This window comes from Chanos chanos, chromosome 9, assembly GCF_902362185.1.
Source record: "Chanos chanos chromosome 9, fChaCha1.1, whole genome shotgun sequence".
NCBI lineage: Eukaryota > Metazoa > Chordata > Actinopteri > Gonorynchiformes > Chanidae > Chanos > Chanos chanos.
Window position 1 is genome coordinate 15,335,841 of NC_044503.1, and position 18,071 is coordinate 15,353,911.

At 40.7% G+C, this 18,071-nt stretch overlaps 2 protein-coding genes across 3 annotated transcripts; both read right to left on the bottom strand.

Annotated features, from left to right (window-relative positions):
* Positions 1-398: 398 nt before the first annotated feature.
* selenok (selenoprotein K) lies at positions 399-1,822 on the bottom strand. 2 transcript variants are annotated; one of them, XM_030784213.1, is made up of 4 exons: positions 1,777-1,822; positions 956-1,046; positions 761-838; positions 399-498 (listed from the first exon to the last, which is right to left on the bottom strand). In XM_030784213.1, the coding sequence occupies exons 1-4, from the start codon at positions 1,793-1,795 to the stop codon at positions 399-401; spliced, it is 288 nt and encodes a 95-aa protein (XP_030640073.1). In that variant the 5' UTR covers positions 1,796-1,822. The 2 variants fall into 2 exon arrangements, with proteins under 2 accessions (XP_030640073.1, XP_030640074.1); XM_030784214.1 differs by having other exon boundaries at positions 408-498.
* Positions 1,823-3,680: 1,858 nt separating this feature from the next.
* On the bottom strand, positions 3,681-6,617 carry parapinopsina (parapinopsin a). Its single transcript, XM_030783855.1, has 4 exons — positions 6,290-6,617; positions 5,188-5,516; positions 4,362-4,604; positions 3,681-3,806 (listed from the first exon to the last, which is right to left on the bottom strand). The coding sequence occupies exons 1-4, from the start codon at positions 6,612-6,614 to the stop codon at positions 3,681-3,683; spliced, it is 1,023 nt and encodes a 340-aa protein (XP_030639715.1). The 5' UTR covers positions 6,615-6,617.
* Between the last annotated feature and the right edge of the window lie 11,454 nt (positions 6,618-18,071).

An 18,071-nucleotide genomic window follows, 5' to 3' on the forward strand; every position in this document is an offset into this window, starting at 1 on the left:
GCCTCTAAAGAGCAGGCGTTTACCTGTGGGAATATGAAAGATGGCATTAGACAGAAAAAAGAGCGCATTAACCACAGGCAAAACTGTTTATCTGCAGAATACATGGTCTGAAAATAGTCAGTATGATGATTATCCCTTCTTGAGTTACACTGGACAAATGACAATTCAGAACAGTGCAGATGTAGACACCAGAGCTGCCATCCTAGATCCATAACTTAAAGGGTGAAGTTTCAAGTCTCTCAAATATTGCGACATGACAATATGTGAGTTCAGCCTAACTATGACAATCTTAGTAACTATGACCAAAAAACCACGAAGTGGAGAGAATCAGCTGTCTTGCACTGTGTCAAAACAGCATGGCCTATAGCTGCAGGTCTTAAACAGCGCCCAACTCTTCCTCACCGTCCTCATCCTCCTCCGCCCATGGGGGGAGCACTGGGCCCTCCACCGTGGTTTATCCTCCCTATTCGCCTTCTTCCACCGGGGAGACCAGGAGGCCTGCAGAAAACCATGAAAGAACACCGTCAGGCTCAACACATGACTGATACTGCTTTACATATTACTGTCTACATAGCACAAGGGGACTGATAGTTACACTGTAATTTGATCTCAACCTGAGTAGAATTCCAGTCAAAAGTATCTCTGTACAAGCAGCACTGTTAACATAACAACTGACTATGTGAAACAACCGGCTGCGTAGCAAAGCTTCCCGACTTGGTGTTTTCAGTTTAGTTTCTCGTTTCTCACTCTTGAGACTTACCCTCTGCCATCACTGAAGCGTGACGATGAGTTGGAGTTGCCATTTCTGGAGAGGTCTGGCTGAACAAGCGTCTGAAAACTGGGGGGAAATATTTATTTAAATTTAATAATGAGGATTCAGACATATAAGTTCACAGCATAAGCCAAGTCTATAAAAACACTGGAATTGTGAACACAAAGCACAATCTGAACTTACAACAAACCGACAAATTCCACAACGCCCCAGAAGAGGTCGCTAAGGAAAGATAATCTCCATGGTGACTGGGTTCTGCTGTCCAGAACCTGACCTGAGTTAAAAGATAAAATGCAGTTTCGTTATAAAGCTCGTTTAGCATTGCGGCTCACTTCGTAATGGGTTGCTTGACCACAAATGCAAATCTCTAGACCGACAGTCAACTGTCACAAGAGGGAACTGCTAGCAAGCTTGATTTGCTGTCAGGTTAGCATTCAGAATAGAGAATATTATCAATATTGATATAAGCGAGTGACTCATTATAACAAACACAAGTTCCAATGTGAAATTCTTACACAAGAGTACGATTTATCATGAAGCTATATTAGATTGCAAAACTGACAATCAGGCGTGCACGAGGTTCTGTCAAATACGTCAACTGGCGTAAGCAAACAGATAGCTACGCAGCAAGCTAATTTAGCTAGCTACCAGTCGCAGCTGACTTGTCACATACTGTTCATGTATAATATGCCAGTATGTAGATAAGCTAATACACCTCTTTCTTACCTGACACCAAATGTAACAAATGGTGTTTACCGGCCTGTGCCACTAGCTACAGCAGCCTTACACGGCTTCAAACCTTAAAAACTAGTTAGCTATGATAAGGGGCGCCAGCCTATATTGGCTTGCTAAAATTGATCTTGCGTCGCCATCTAGGGGGTTTTGTCTTATTTTATTGGGTAAACAACGCGATAGTCACACAGTTTTAAGACACTTATGTATTAATATTCGTGGTTTAAAGTATGGCTTTACTTTAAATTTATATGTCTAAAATTGCCACTCACCATTAGACACGTACACCATTTTGGTGCCCTCTCTGTTGATGCGGATGTTTTGCAATGCATCCGGGTTTACGTGATGACGTTTTTGCGTAAAGCGTCGGACGGCACACATTTTGTTTGTAGCCTATATTTATTTATTCGATGAACTAAATAAACATACAAATAAACAAATGAAAATGGAAACAAAACATAAGCACTTCTCTTTTGCAAGCCTGATTTTTTTTCTTTTTTTTTAATATCCATAGATGACCATGGATGTGGTGCAGGGGAGCTTTTACACGTCAGTCAATATTCAGATATCAGTAAATAAATCCTGTCAGTAATTGAATCCTAAGGATATGCTTCAAATGAGTGGTATTATTTGTGCATATGGTCTTACAAGAAAACAAGATAATCACATATATGTTCTGAGATGGGCTTAGTGGACACTGTTTGCATATTTTTATTCCTTAGCTTTGACTTTGTGTAGATTGAGTAAGCGCACCCTACAAAAACAATTTTTTTTTTAAAATCTGCTCGTTTTACAGTTTACCACACACATTTTTAAGTGTCTGAAGAACTAGACACAATAAAAACAGTAAATACACTTTGTGCTATGGAGGCACGCAAGCTGCTCATTTCACAAAAGAGTAGATAGAGCTTCATGAACCATTATACCTTCTGCCCACATCTTAACTTATCTGCCCTGAGAGTCCCACACATCTACAATGGTGTTATGAGGAAAGTATTCGTATAGCAAGCAAAGAAGTAAACAGCAGGATTTAGCTTTAGCCTTCTAAACAAAGGTTTTTTTCCATTTCTGAATCCTCCCTGTGAGATGCACAGCCATTTGCATGAGTCCTGATGCACAAGAAGAGAAAGCGAGGGGGGGGGGGGTGCAGGGAGGGGGCAATCCACAGATTCTCTGTTCCTTTCATCTGCGCTTTGCATATGATTTAATTGGCTGAAAGCGTGGCCCAGTGTGATGGTTTGGACGCTAAGCTGCTGAAGCCCCTGGGTCGTTTAGTCTCTGCGACGGACAGATTTGATTCCTCTATTGTTCCCTTGCTTCTGGGTAGAGGGGTGTCACTCCGAATGGTTTGGTTTCTCGTAAAGCAACTTCATTTAAAGCCGCATACTTTGAGATATAGACACACAAATACATGGTTTTGTTGCCATTCAAACCAGATCTATTTTGGCTTTGACAAGGTACAAGAATGATTTGACTTTTGATTTAAAAAATCACACCTATTCAGGGGCGCATTGATAAAACTACATTGTGCAGGGAAATCTCATTTCAAAAAGAGTTAAACTTTCTCATGTTACAGAGAGGCATAAATATAAAACCAGAAGACTTCTGTAACCCTTTCCCTTTAGAGAGAGTGCTCCTTTAATCTCTGAGATTTGCAGGCTGTTACTCATCGTCACATATGGTGAGACAGATTTGAACTAAGACCGTTAGCAATGTGTTTATTAGGAGAAGGAGCTTTGGGTAGTGTATTAACTTAAATATTTAATGGCAATACAAAATACAGTTACATTAAAGAGGTGTGTATATATATATATATATATATATATATATATTATTCTTCAAAAGGGGCACACAACAGAGAAACACAATCATGCTTCATTCTAACGACTGATTATATTCAACACTGAACAAAGAAATAGCTTTTCTCTTGTAAGGACTTAATACGAATCATTGCAGAAGAGACACTAAGGGACTGAAACATTAAGCACAATCATTAATAAAGTTAATTAACAGTGGCAAGGAACAACCTTGAAGTTGTGCATAAGAAAGGCATTGATAAGTCCTGTGCTAAATGAAGGCTCATTAGTTTGGCTGATGTCCTCTGTGGTATGCATCTTTATGTTTGTGTGTGTGTGTGTGTGTGTGTACGCGCACGTGTGTGTGTGTATTGGGGAGTTCATGATGGAAATATCTTATTAGTCTTGCCAACTGAAGAGACTATGGTCTCGTCCTCTGATTCTTCTGACTCAGACGCCCATGGATTTCTCCCACACAGCAGGATGGGCACAGCACAGTCTCTGAACTGAGAGAGAGAGAGAGAGAGAGAGAGAGAAAGAGAGAGAGAGAGAGAGAGAGAGAGAGAGAGAGAAAATCAACATGCTTCCCATCAACTTACTTTCCCAAACTGACTGACTGCCATTTCCTTCTTTTTAGGGGTCAATTTGTTGACGTCACGTCATTTCGTCTCGATTTTGACAATGGTGAAGGTAAATGTGGCAGTCATAATTTAGAAATGATTTGTTTTTCGAGATGAGGGTCCATATCAGTCTAACTCCTCAGTGAAGAATGTAATCACTTGTTATGATGAGTATGTCTTCATGCAACATTAAAGACCTAATTTAAAACCCAATAAAAAACTTATCAGTGGAATACCCAAAGGGTTTACCATGACTAACAATGTTGCAATGCATCAGAAATCAGTCTCCATGATAAACAATACCACATTTTCGGCATCTAATATTATTTTTCATTGTTATTTGTCTTGAAGACACTGTATAGCACAGAACCGCTCAACAGTCCATTAGACGGTCCCTCTAGTGTAGAACTTTTTTTTTTTACAGTATTACTTTCAACTCACCTGTCTGTTCATAAATATATAGATGATGGGGTTGAAGACTGTGCTGCTCTTTGCCAGATACATGGGCACGGTTGCGATCAGAGGGTCAATGTGAAGATGTGGGTCCAGAATCACAGATAGGGCAAACGCCGCATAAGGCAACCAGGTGAGCAGGAAGGCCATCACCATGACGACCACCATCCGGGCCACCTGCGTCTCTGCCTTGGCTGTACTCCAACTCTCAGACATCTGGAGTTTGACCACCTGTCAGGACAGTACAGCGTTTAATATACAGTGATATTTGTGAATTAACTATACTGTAATACCTGTAATGAAAACCATAACAACCATATTTTTTGTTTCTTTGCACGAGCAGGGTGCCTTGGTGTGAGAACTAACAATTTTAGGTGATCTCAGAATGTGCGAAGAGAATTACAAATGAATGTTTTCCTGAGACTGCATTCTATCCAGAACAGTCACAAAGCATTTGGATCACCAATATTTCCATTTTCCTTGTTGTAAGGAGACACTTTTGTAACAACATTTAGCACTCGTTTCACAAGAACCTACAGAATGTTTCGCAAATGCTCCTTGTTAATTAACTGTGTGGTGTTGCTTTGTCCATTCTTACTCCTGATTCTTTAAATTATTCTGTCTCTCATTTGTTACATCATCTGTTTCATATTTCTTACAAATGTGGTCAATTAAATGAATTTGGGTTACTCCTCCCCTTTTCTGTTACATGTTTACTTCATAACAGGTGTGAGGTAGGGGATTATCTGCCTCCCCATCTGTCAGTCATGTTATATATCATATCTTATTGGTTGATTAACTCTGTTAGTCCCACCTGGCGTAAGGTCAGCAGGAGACGTGTGTAGGAGACCACGATGACTGAGAAAGGCAAAGCGAAGCAGAGGAGAAAGTAGCAGACGATGTATGAGACGTTTCCAGCATCTCTGCTGTACCAGTCAGGAGCGCAGGATGTCCTCACTCCCTCCAACTCAAAGCTGCCCCACCCAAACAGTGGGGGCGTGTTCCACACAAATGACCACACCCATGAGAGGACCACGCCCAGCACCGCATGTCTCGTCTGGAACATGACCGTGCCCATTGGCCTGCACACCACAATGTAACGGTCGACCGCGATGACTGCTACCGAGCACAACCCCGCAATTCCTGTCAAATCAGAGTATTACGTTAGTCATTCAGTCAACGAAGTACTGTTGCAACATCTCACATCACTATTCACCTCATAAATACACTGCACATGAATGTTAAGTTTGTCCTATTACAATGCAAAATATAAAACACACACCTCATGAAAGACTCCTTTAATAAGATCAGTTCACTCAGCTTACTGAGTACCTCTCGCTAATTTCTGCTCATGTTAGAATCTGGAACAGTTATTCTGATGCCAAAGACTTCAAGGATTACCGGATACTATTATAATTATACATTATGGTACTGTCTTAAATAACTTCTGTCTTCCATGTCATGATATAATGCCAAATATTGAGACACCATAGACTCCTGCTATTAAGCTAACTACAAAGAACAATACAAATTTGAAGACATACAAAGATCTTTGTATGTTTGACAGAGCATTTGCCTGTTTAGCAGTGGTAAACTGTCTCTTGAAAAATCTTCTCTCACTATGTTGCTCCAAACCTAACCTGACATAGTTCATTCTCATTTTTACAGTTCTTTAGAAGCATCCAAGCACTGGCCTCAGTTGTGTCAGAACAGACTGGAGGAAGGTTGAAGAAGAACATTCTAGAATAAAGTTTAACATCAATCCTGCTTTTACTGGTTTGTTTCTGACTGTTTGGTTTGTTTCTGCCTGTCATGGAAGTTGCTTTGGATAAAAGTATCTGCTAAATGAATAAAGGTAAACGTAAATGTTCTTTCAGTCATACCTCAGCTAAGTTTAGCTTGAACCACTGACTCACCAAAGAAAGCCACAGCGAAACCCTCCAGAACACAACCAACTCTCCCCAAACTGAAGTAACCCATTGCATTTGTGACAGTGGTTGGTAGCCCTCCAAATGCTGCGCAGCCCAAATCGGCAACAGCCAGGTTAACGAGGGCATAATTCAGAGGCTGACGCAGCTGCCTGTGTCGAAAGGTCACCACTATCACTGTCACATTCAGGATGACTCCAGCTATGGAGAAGATGCCAATGATCACTGCTAGAGTGGTGTAGCCTGTCCGCGGCATGATGTCATCGTTCACCGAGCCCTCTGCTGCGCCCAAGGTCGACTTGCCCTTTTCCATTTCCTTATTTGGACTCATAAAAACATACGCACTCATACAATGTGTTAACCCAGCAAAACAACAAAACAAAAAAGACAAACACGTAAGGATGCAAGTCCCAGCTGTCGTATCAGGAGTTCAGCAGACTCCCTGTAGACTCTAAGCAGTGAGGAGGATCTGGCAACGAACCCCCTTTTTATTGCGGCTCTCTTCACCAAAAGTGAGCGATGTAGATTATCTGACATAAAGCCTTAGATCCGGATTGGGTAAGGGGTTCAATAGTGTCGTTGGCTAATTTGCCTTAGAAGATCCATAATGGCACTTTTCTTGATTAACCACCCCTCCTCCCACTCACCCATCACTCTATCTCTTACTGGGAGAAATTCTTCACAGCAGTAAGATAGTATGAGGTTAAAACACCACACTAAGAATGTCCCTTAGGGGAGTAATCATGCTGTTGGATGTTGCAAATTCTTGGAACCTAATCTTGAGTTTAAAGCAGCATCTGAGGTTTATCGAACAGTCCTCTGCTTTCGTCATCCTTTGGTGTCCAAGATTAAAGGACTACTTCAGCTCTATGATAAAAATAATTATTATATTATTTAACAGGGGTCATTTTGGTTTGTCTTCAAAGTAAGTACAGGTGCACACTGAGATGGACAAGGGAAAATTCCATCAGCTGAGACAATACTTTTTTTTACTTTTTTTGTCATGTCATGTCTACATGCAATATTTACTCACATGTCATTTCATGTCATACATGCAATATCTACTTATGTCTTTCATGTGCAATATTTACTTATGTCATTCATGTCATTTCACCCATGTAATTTCACACTGTTATCATTGGAGTACATGTAATTTTCACTTACATGTCATTTCAACCACTGATTATGTGCAGTATTCCATATCACCCATACATGTCATTCAACATGCCAATACACCATCACTCCATGTCACACCACACCTTTACTGCACCCCAATACACCATCACCCCATGTCATGCCACACCTTTACTGCACCCTAATACACCAATGTCACACCACACCTTTACTGCACCCCAATACACCATCACTCCATGTCACACCACACCTTTACTGCACCCCAATACACCATCACTCCATGTCACACCACACCTTTACTGCACCCCAGTACACCATCACTCCATGTCACACCACACCTTTACTGCACCCCAGTACACCATCACTCCATGTCACACCACACCTTTACTGCACCCTAATATACCATCACTCCATGTCACACCACACCTTTACTGCACCCCAGTACACCATCACTCCATGTCACACCACACCTTTACTGCACCCTAATACACCATCACTCCATGTCACACCACACCTTTACTGCACCCCAGTACACCATCACTCCATGTCACACCACACCTTTACTGCACCCCAGTACACCATCACTCCATGTCACACCACACCTTTACTGCACCCCAGTACACCATCACTCCATGTCACACCACACCTTTACTGCACCCCAGTACACCATCACTCCATGTCACACCACACCTTTACTGCACCCTAATATACCATCACTCCATGTCACACCACACCTTTACTGCACCCCAATACACCATAACTCCATGTCACACCACACCTTTACTGCACCCTAATACACCATCACTCCATGTCACACCACACCTTTACTGCACCCTAATACACCATCACTCCATGTCACACCACACCTTTACTGCACCTTTGCTAGTGGCGCTGTTGCATCCTTGATAGTTGTATTTATTGTTAATTATATTTTATACTTTACACTGTTTATATATCATACTTATTGCTTAAATTCTGTACTTTTTTATCACCGATATTTATATTTCTTATTTTATTGCTGATATTTTATATTTTTCATATTTCTTACTTTTTTTGCAAATATGTGTGAGTCTTAATATAATTGCACTGGTTGAGGTTGACAGACTTGCAATTTTGTTGTGCTTGCACAATGACAATAAAGTTCTTGAATCTTGAATCTTGGAGTTTCACACCCTGCATCAACCCATGTCCAGTGGAAAACTGTTCAGTTCTCAGTAAGTACTGAACCAAAAATCCTTTCAGTACAAACACATGTGCTATTACATCCCTATAAAATGTTATGTTTTAAAGGATATTTCTGTTGTTTTCTATGCTCAGTCCAGTAAATGAATTCACAATAGGTTAAGTCAGAGAATGTACAACAGTCTTGTCCTGCTCCTAGAGATCCTCAGATCTCAGAACATTTTCGATCTCCTTCCTGCTCTAAAAGCTTGCTTCAGCCAGTCTGGCGTTTAGCTGAAGGGGTGAATCAGGCGCATCAAAGCATAGAGAGATGTAATCTGTGCAGTGCTGTAGGTCTTCAAGCAAAGAATTGAGAAAGACCGGGGTTAGGATACCTGGGCCTTTAGCACTGAGAAGATGTTTACCTCAGCGCCACTTGGAAAACAGTTTCAAACTGTTTCCTAGTCTCTCACTCATTGGAGGTTGTTTGGGGTAAATAACATTTAGCAACGGTACATACACGCCCCAGTGACTACTAATCTGGGACTCAGGCAAACACCTGCAGTCACAAACAGATGCTGACATGCACGTATAAACAAATATTATCTCAGCAAATTGCATAAATAATTAACAGCCGGGTACGTGTACTATATTTAAATATAATCTCTCTCTCGTGCTCACCCTTCCCAAGCGACTGTGGATTACCGGTTAAAGTTTGTAATGTAAACAAACAACTTCATGCCTTGAAAGCTTCAAGCGTGGAAAACATCTTTTGTTACGCAAATGGCTGTTGGCGTATGAGCAAATTTGGGTCTGAGGATTGTGCGCGTGTCTGTGTGTGCGTGTTTGAGTGTTAACGAGTGCGAGTGAAATCGTGAGTAAATTCGCAAGAGAGAATGAATGAATGCAAACGTTCGCTGTAAATCAGAAACAGTTTGTACATCTGTATATTCTGTTCAAGTATACTTACATTTTCTGCTTTTGAGACTCGTGATTGATGCATAACTATGTTTGTGCTATTAAAAAAGTCTAAACATCACCACTTGAGTTTTTAAAGCAACAGGTAACGTAACACATACCAACATGTTATGCTTATTAATTTGAGATGGTCTACTTTTTACAGTCACTCAGACCAAATGACCACGTAAGATATATGTATAACGTAATATATCTTACAGATCTCATAATTACAAGAAAATATCTCGCTATTACAAGATCAGGATGTCGCGAGTATGAGATCAGTATCTCGTAATTATGAGAAAAATTAAGGCAGCCTAGTTCTCAATCATTGATAACCTAGTGAGTGTCATGCTTAGGGTACACTGAATCTTTGAAGAACAACACAGTGCGGTACTTTAATAGTATTATTAGAAGTAAAGGCCGTGTCTCAATGAAAACACTACGCCGTTTCTTAATATACGTTCTTCTCTGTACATGTGTTCTCATGGAAACGTCATCAGCCAGCCGAAGTACTGTTCCAGTTCAAAGTTAGCATCTAGCCAAGTACAGATCAAATACCCGATTGTGTTCTCCATTCCTGGGTTTTATCAAGGATGCATCATGATGTGACTTGTGTGGATTTGGATAGTAAAGTTTCCCAGAATGCATTTCACACAAAGTCTGGACTCCCGAGCTGAACTTAGCAAGTCCGAACTCCCAAGAATGGGAGTTCGTACTTGACGTACTCAGTATTGAGAACTTGCTCAGATCTGGCATTGCCAGAAAATGTAATATAGTGTGCGCATGCTTCGGATATTGCGCATGCGTGCCGCAGGTCGGGCTTCCAGGTGCCGCAGATCGGGACACACACACACACACACACACACATATATATATATATAGTATGCTTGGGTAACGTACCTGTACCCAAAGCGCAAAGCATGTCTGTATGAAACTGTACCAAGACACTTTCATTTCCTGTTGGGGAGATCGTTTGTGATAGAGATGTGTCTCAACTGGAAGATCACGAACGTAAAATACGGATTCATTTTTCAAGTGACAAAGAGGCTGCTACAGAGGCGATTTCGTTTTAAATCCTTTTGAAAGTCTTTCAAAACAAACACTGGGAGCCTCCAGTGTCGAGGACAGGGAAGACAATAAGATGCATGCATGGACCACCTTTCAGGTCATCATGCCTTAAGCATGATTAAGGATTCTGGGAATTGTATCAACACAGATTCTGAGAAGCCTATTTATCGCAAAATAGTGGATATGTCAAACTGTTCACGCTTTAATATTGATTTATAACAAACCACGTCAATGAATACTGGGTGTGCCAGGTACTACTGTACTGGAGATTTTGTGTATTTTCTGTGAAACATAATCCAGAATCCTGGGAGTTCAAATGATTGTCTCCAAAATTGTTCATAGTATTGGCAATACAAAACTCACTTTATGAGGAACTGCTTAGACAGGAAAATTCTCAATAAATGCATTCAATCAGTGAAGTTATATCTGTTTGAACTGAAAATCATTTTTAAGGGTTTGAAAAACTGTGGCATGTCCTTCTGGGAAAAATATTAATTGCAGCTTAACACTAATATCACTTTTTGTTATTAATTGTATACAATATTAACACAACAAAATTAATGTAATTCCACATGGCTCAAGATCTGCACTAATCAGCTACTCATATGCATTCATGTTTACTTACAGACCGAGTGTAGTACCTCTACCTAAGATTGAAAGGACATTTGATAGAAATACTAGATAAGGAGTGAGTTGTGAATGTCCACTAGATGACAGTAGATTCACTGCGTGAAAAGAGGTGTATTCGGCCTGGAATACTCCTGTATATTCTCGGATACTCCACAGATTATCGGCTGTATCCGTCAGTTTGCAGCTCTGTTACGCGGCATGGAATACTCCTGAATATGTACCGTGTTTTGGGGTCTGCCTAGAGCCCTTAGTTGCCATGGTGAATAATCCCTTGGGGGTGCTTGGAAGGGAACATTTGCACTTCACACCTTGGGCCACAAGGTATCCTGCAATTGGTCAAAAGTCTTTCTTTGGATTGGTGGAGCAATGTCTTGCCCCTCCTCTAAAACCCTTCCCCATTGGTCCATTGTGGGTCCCCAGACATGAATTCATATGGTTTATATAATAATAATAATTATTATTATTAATATTATTATTATTGGTGGTGTTGTTTTATGTTCATAGGTAGATTGTATAGATAGTCTGGCAAACAAAAATGAATTACACAAATTTTATTATAAATAAAGCACATACAGTATAATATAAGGCATATAAATTGACAAATTTTATATAATAAATGTACAATATATAATAGAATAGAATACATTAGAACAGAATATACTGTAATATCATAGTATATAATACAAATGCTTTTGGGAGCATAAATGAAACTCTAAATGTTGAGCATTCCCAAGAACAACCCAGCTTCCGTGGTCTCTATTCTGAATGCAGACAACTCTGTGCTAGGCGGGAGGACCCACGCTGGCCTTCCATCCAAAATGGCGGCGTCCTCTTCAGAAATTATCTCTACTGATGCGGTCCTCCATATGGCAGCCTCTTCCTCAGTTTAAAGACCACTAGCTCTGGCCTTGAGCAGATGCAAAACACAGTGAAAACAGAAATTAGATCACTGAAAATAGCAAATGGAGAAAAAGTCTAAGTACTACTAGGGAAATGATGTTTTGACTTACTCTTCTCCTCCTTTGCCTCATTCGAGTGGCGATCCTGCCCCCCTTTTTGTTCTCTGGATTCACCCGGTAACTCTTTCGAATAGTCTCAGTCGGTCTTTCAGGATGCTAGAGAGAAAAAAAAGCGGAGAAGAAAGGAAGATTGATTAAAAGTTCGTTTAGAATTCCAAGCATTGCTATGAAACAATCGCGACGATATAGTCTACCAACAAAACACGCTGTCCTACCTTGTCCGTGGATCATATCTGTGCGTGTTGTTTTCAGCATTATGCATTATCCGCACAGATTCCTGTAGAAGCAAAATTAATACAAGAGTTAAATTCAACCACATTAAGGGATAAAGCAGATAAAGAAATGTGAACAGAATGCGCGGCAGTCAAAGACGAAAGCCAGAAGGTTACAGAAATAAACTTACCGAAACAGAGTTATTCCCCGCTCGTCTTCTTTTCTCGGGCAGACTCCTCTTGCGCCTCTTTGATGGGACTCCATCCTGTCCAACCGCCGATTAACATTCTCCATGAGCGTTTACTGCTGTTCAGACATCTTCTTAAAAAATGCATTTAACGGGGACACCAGTTGTTTGTTTTCGTTCGGACTCGGCGTTGGAAAAATTGGATATTCCCGGCGCACGAGTAGCCTCTCCACACCGCTGTCCGTTCGAAAACTTAAGTGTTCTTTTGCAAGCCATCTTCAAAATGCACACTATCGACAAAATACGGAGTACAACTTCTGTAATCCTTCAGTGACTCGCTTCTCCTTACCTTACTACTTGTAACCCCTTCCCCAAAGCAAATTTCGCGCTGCAGTTGCACACAATGCTATTGGTTACTGTCACCCTACGCCATGCACGCACAGAAAACTGATTGGACAGGACTCAACCTTAGATTCTAAGTGGGTGGTTTGAAAACGGGGCGCGTCCTCGTACTGAGGAGAGACATTCCGAACAAACAAGCGAGAATCAACAACAAAAACTCCTATGCCCTGTAAACTTTTTTTTTTTAAGTCCTGTATCCTTTGTCCCGCATCCTTCATACTGAGATAATGTCCCGCATTTTCGCCGGTCGTTTGGTTTTTAACTGTCAGAAATAACAAATATATGGATCCATTATTTTACCCGCCCGCACATGAGCATAGTTTCTAATCTATTTAATAGCGCTATGTCAAAAGCAGTAAAAATGCAACATAGGCGAGTTTTTTTAAAAGCCTTGCTTTCACCAAATGGCTGAGAGGAGAGCGTTGAGGGCGGTCATCAAGAGTCTGTGGCGGCCGTCAATCAAACTGTGCAGCTGTGGGGCCGACGAATTTCTTTGCTACGTCACAAAAACCAAACTTAGTAAAACTTTACAGATATGAAGATAAACGCTGTCAGCCGACGTCATGGTCAAAAAGAAAGGAAAAAGTTATTTTATCCCTTCTGACCATGCTTCTCATCCAATAGAGATTTTGGCTTGATATAAAGATTTGCATTGAAATTGTTTTATTTTATGTAATATTTTATTTTGAGCCTTATTTATTCTTATAGTTGGATTTGGTCAGGGGTTTAACTTGAAAGACCTGAGCTGTATGATGCCTGCTGCTTTGCTTAAGTACAGTTGCCTTTAATGGGCCTGTAATGGCCAATGCATGTTGGATGTCTATCAATACAAGTGTATACAAGTGTTTCTTATACAGTTAGACTGACATTATATCTAAGTTTTACATCATCTCTCAGCATTAGTAACATGTCCCATATTGTCCCACACAAACTTACTACTTGTCCCCCATTTGGTCTGTTTGCATCTGGTCACCCTGTACCTTTGACCCCAAGTAAAGGACAGCTGCATAACCATCAAATATGTAATTAATGAACCTCTCATTTAGACTTTTTTTAAATTATGTTTTCAGTGTGTTTTTGTATGCTCCATTTGAAGTGTCCATTGTAATTTACCTGCACGACAGAGCAATGACATAAAAGGCTACATGGGCCTACCACTGCTATATTATACACCATGCAACACCTAAGAAGTTTGTGTGGTTATCAAAATATTGGCTAAATATTACATATAGGCTAACTGCTAGAAAGTTACAGTGAGGAAGGGGGGCAGGCTTCTATACCCAGTCCCACCTAGACCACTGACTGTTATTAGCATTTGAAAGGCCAAGCCATCAGCTAACGACTGTGGTCACGCGGATGCCTGAAAACTGCCGTCTAACAGCTGTATTCGGACATTTGCAGGAGTTTTCAGGTCCGCATGACAAAGTTCTGCGGGCATCCGAATACCTCCGGAAAACAGCAGGTTTAGCGGAAGTTTACTTTGTCCGGACATTTCCGAATACACCACTTTTCACGCAGTGATTGTTATTATTGTGAAATGGTGGTCTCTTTGTGCCTGCTGATAGGCAACTCTTGCGTTTCAAGAGCACACTGAACACACATGTAAATACATAATACAAAATAGTGTTATCTGTCAAAACATAGGCCTATGCATACAGCTCGAGCTGCAGCTTCACAAATGCTCTATCCCTCTCTCTCTCTCTCTCTCTCTCTGTCTGTCTCTCACACAAGACACACACACACACGAAAGTTTGTTTTGTTTTTACCATGTATGATGTTCTTGTGCTCTAAGCAATTTCGAGATTGAACCTGCTCTATCAAACTGTTAAACTCAACGTTAAGATGCTCAGTGTTAATATCTTTACCCTTTTTCATTCTCTTTTATTTTCTTCTTGGGCCATTATGTGAGCCCTCATGAGACTGACAAGCGCCCATTCCAGATTGCGGTAGCGGAACCATATAGTGAAGAACCTTATTAAAAAAAAGGGAACACTTGTTTTAACCATAAAGGGCGCAACATATATTATGAAAATATGATTCGTTTTACTTACCATTATGTAGCATTTTCTCAAACGTCACGTTGGCATGAAAGCATGAAAAACGTTAGTATAGTAGTGCTGCATGTTTGTTTGCGTCTACCAATGTCTGTCCAATGTATCCTCACAGGAAGGGAAAAGTCAAGTGTATCTTAGCCCTCCAAACTTCTGTGTGTGTGTTTGTGTGTGTGTGTGTGACCATGCGGGTGAGTGCATGCGGGCAGCTGCAGACATTTTTGACAGGCCTGTGCTCTGACAGATAGGAATTGTGGTCTTATACATTTAAAGCTGTCAGGCATGAAAAAGAGACTTGGTGGGGGAGATGGGACTTCTTTTTGTGGAGGATTGGTTTGCTCAGGCCAGATTGTGACTGGGCTCTTCTGTGTTTTGCTTTGGACCAGATTGTGGTCATGTCCTTGCCTTTAAGCTGCTTTTCCTTTCCCCTCAGCTCAGCAGCACAGAAGCAGTACACACCACTGCCTCTCACTGCGCAAACCTGGATGTCAGTCAACCAGTCAGCCAATCACAGCCCGAAAATCTTGGCACAACTGGCTGGCACCCCACCCCCCCAACCCCCCTTTGCATGCTGAACCAAAATGATAGAGGGATGTTGGCAAAGGATGGGTATTTTCTGCCTCTCACTTCTTCTGACATTCTTTTGTCTCATCTTTCTCTTCTGAGAAAAAGTTTTGTGCTCTCTTACTTACTGTCCCTCTTTTAAAACTCTCTCTCACTCTCTCTCCCTCTCATTGAACCTCTAGCATGATTTACCATAACCTGTTTGAATCAATCTGCGAGTTTATTTGAATGTAAAAAGGTTGCCTTGGGAGTAACATGTTGCTCCTTGTTTTCAATCATCTCACTGTTTTTTTTTCAACAGTGACATACGACAATGAAGCAGAAATTATCAAAACCATTTCTGAGGTACTTGAGTGTTTTCAAGATTTTGTCTGGGTTTCAGCATAGAAGTGAATGTTTCAAAGGAAATGATGGGTTGGAGTGCCTTTCTCAACTGTTCTTTTTTAAAGCCTGAACTTGTCAAGGTTATAATAAAATACTAAAAGTACACAGGTTATTCGTCACTATTAAATCTGTCCGAAGAAGACATCCGTCAACTTGTAGATTCAGCCAACCACAGCTGCTAGACCTTCCTTATTTTCAAAGAAAAAACAGCTTTGGCGACTCAGATCTCCAGAAGAGTGTGGAATTAAACGTTTTCATATTATAACTTTCAAAACCTTTGCAATAACCTGTCAACAAAATGCCCTGCGATGGACTGGCGACCTGTCCAGGGTGTTTCCCCGCCTTTCGCCCTATGAGCGCTGGAATAGGCTCCAGCACCCCCCACGACCCTAATCAGGATAAGCGGCTTAGATAATGAGTGAGTGAGTGAGAGTGAGTGTCAACAAAATTCTAACTTGGACATAATCATTTAGAAGTTATTGCTTTTTTAAGTTCAAGGTTTTCTGTTTGTTTCTTCTTTTTTTTTTTAATCATTGGCTTGTTTGTGATATTTGGTGCATTTTGATGCTGTGCTGATGCGTAGTTTACCTCTGATCACAAAACGGTGAGAGTGTAATAACACGACGCTCCAGCCTCGCCTCATTCTCTCTGCTGACTTTTTAATATCCTGTTACAACACGGATCAGTTTGGCTCTCCAGGCAAACAGCACGCCTTTGAAGAGCCATCTCAAAAATATACATTTTAATAAGGTGCACTGGACTGAAGCAAATGAGAAGAAAACTGCCAGATAAAAACAGATTGCCTATCTGAAATGAACTGATAGAGAATAGAAAGAGAGAGAGAGAGAGAGAGAGAGAGATGAAAGAATAGAAATGCTTGTAAGAGTAAGGTGGCATTCTTCTCCCCTTTTTTCTGTTAAATGAGGTGGAAGAAACATACAAATGTAGCAGATCTTGACGCTTTAGGCAGAGCAAATCAATAGGTGCATGGAAAACAGTCAGATTCAATTTTAATTTCACTCTGGGTGAAAATGTGACTCACATTTATATAGTTATTTCATTGAGGACACTGAACCCAATTGTATGATCACGTTTCATTTGCTTTTCATTTTTTTATTTAGTTCTCAGTGTCCTAAAATTTAAACGCACTAGGTAAAAAGTTAGTAGAGTGAAAACTTACCAAAAGTGTTTTTAAGCATATTGATTGAGAGAAACATGACTGATCTACTGTTTTTACTATATATCTGTGCTTGTGGAGGATCATAGCATTAAATCTTCGGTCAGAAGAATCAAACCATTATGAATCCTCACAAAATCTGAAGCCAAGCACCTATTGGCCAACAGGATTATGTCATCTAACCAGACGTGCTTCAAAATGGCTCATATTTGGTATGTAAGCCTGACAAGTCACATAATCACGTACTGTTCTATTCCATTTTGTTTATTCGTTTTACAACTGCTCTTATCCACAACAACTTCCAAAAGACACGTGGAGGATGTGTAAACAGCATGAATGTAACATCCTGCAAGCACATTCAAAAAGAACTGCTTTCTTCTGAGAAATTTCCACTGGTCCAGCGCTTGTGCTAGGTTATGATGACACAGAGAGCTACTCCAGAGTAGAGCTCCGATAAAAATAGCAGCGAAAGGCAAATGAAAGCAATTTCAGCACAGGCAGTACAGTTGTTAATGTCAATATTGATCACATTTTAAACATTAGTCACATTTTGAAGTGCTCTAATGTACTGGAGTCAGTTTGTGAATTCTTATAGTGTTTTGAGTCATGGCTAGGTTTGCCAAACTTGCAGAGGCAGGGCTAACAAAAGCCACAGGAGTTCTTTTTACAAACCAGACTTTTCTCTAAGAAGTTTTGACGCCCTCGTGTAACGAATTAAGCCCCGCCCTCTCAAAATGATGATTAATATCAGGGACATAATGAAATGTCAGTGATGCATTGTGGCTGATTAATGTCACCGTACGTATCGCCAGAGAAGGAG

Bases quoted from the DNA above. Each gene is read 5' to 3' on its own strand.
- selenok (XM_030784214.1), bottom strand. The intron at 839-955 runs GTAAGTTCAGAT...ATTTCCCCCCAG, and splicing joins GTGGAATTTGTCGGTTTGTT to TTTTCAGACGCTTGTTCAGC. The intron at 499-760 runs GTAAGTCTCAAG...GGTTTTCTGCAG, and splicing joins CGCTTCAGTGATGGCAGAGG to GCCTCCTGGTCTCCCCGGTG.
- parapinopsina (XM_030783855.1), bottom strand. From the start codon at position 6,614: ATGGAAAAGGGCAAGTCGACCTTGGGCGCAGCAGAGGGCTCGGTGAAC. The intron at 5,517-6,289 runs GTGAGTCAGTGG...CTGATTTGACAG, and splicing joins TTTCGCTGTGGCTTTCTTTG to GAATTGCGGGGTTGTGCTCG. The intron at 4,605-5,187 runs GTGGGACTAACA...CTGTCCTGACAG, and splicing joins TCCTGCTGACCTTACGCCAG to GTGGTCAAACTCCAGATGTC.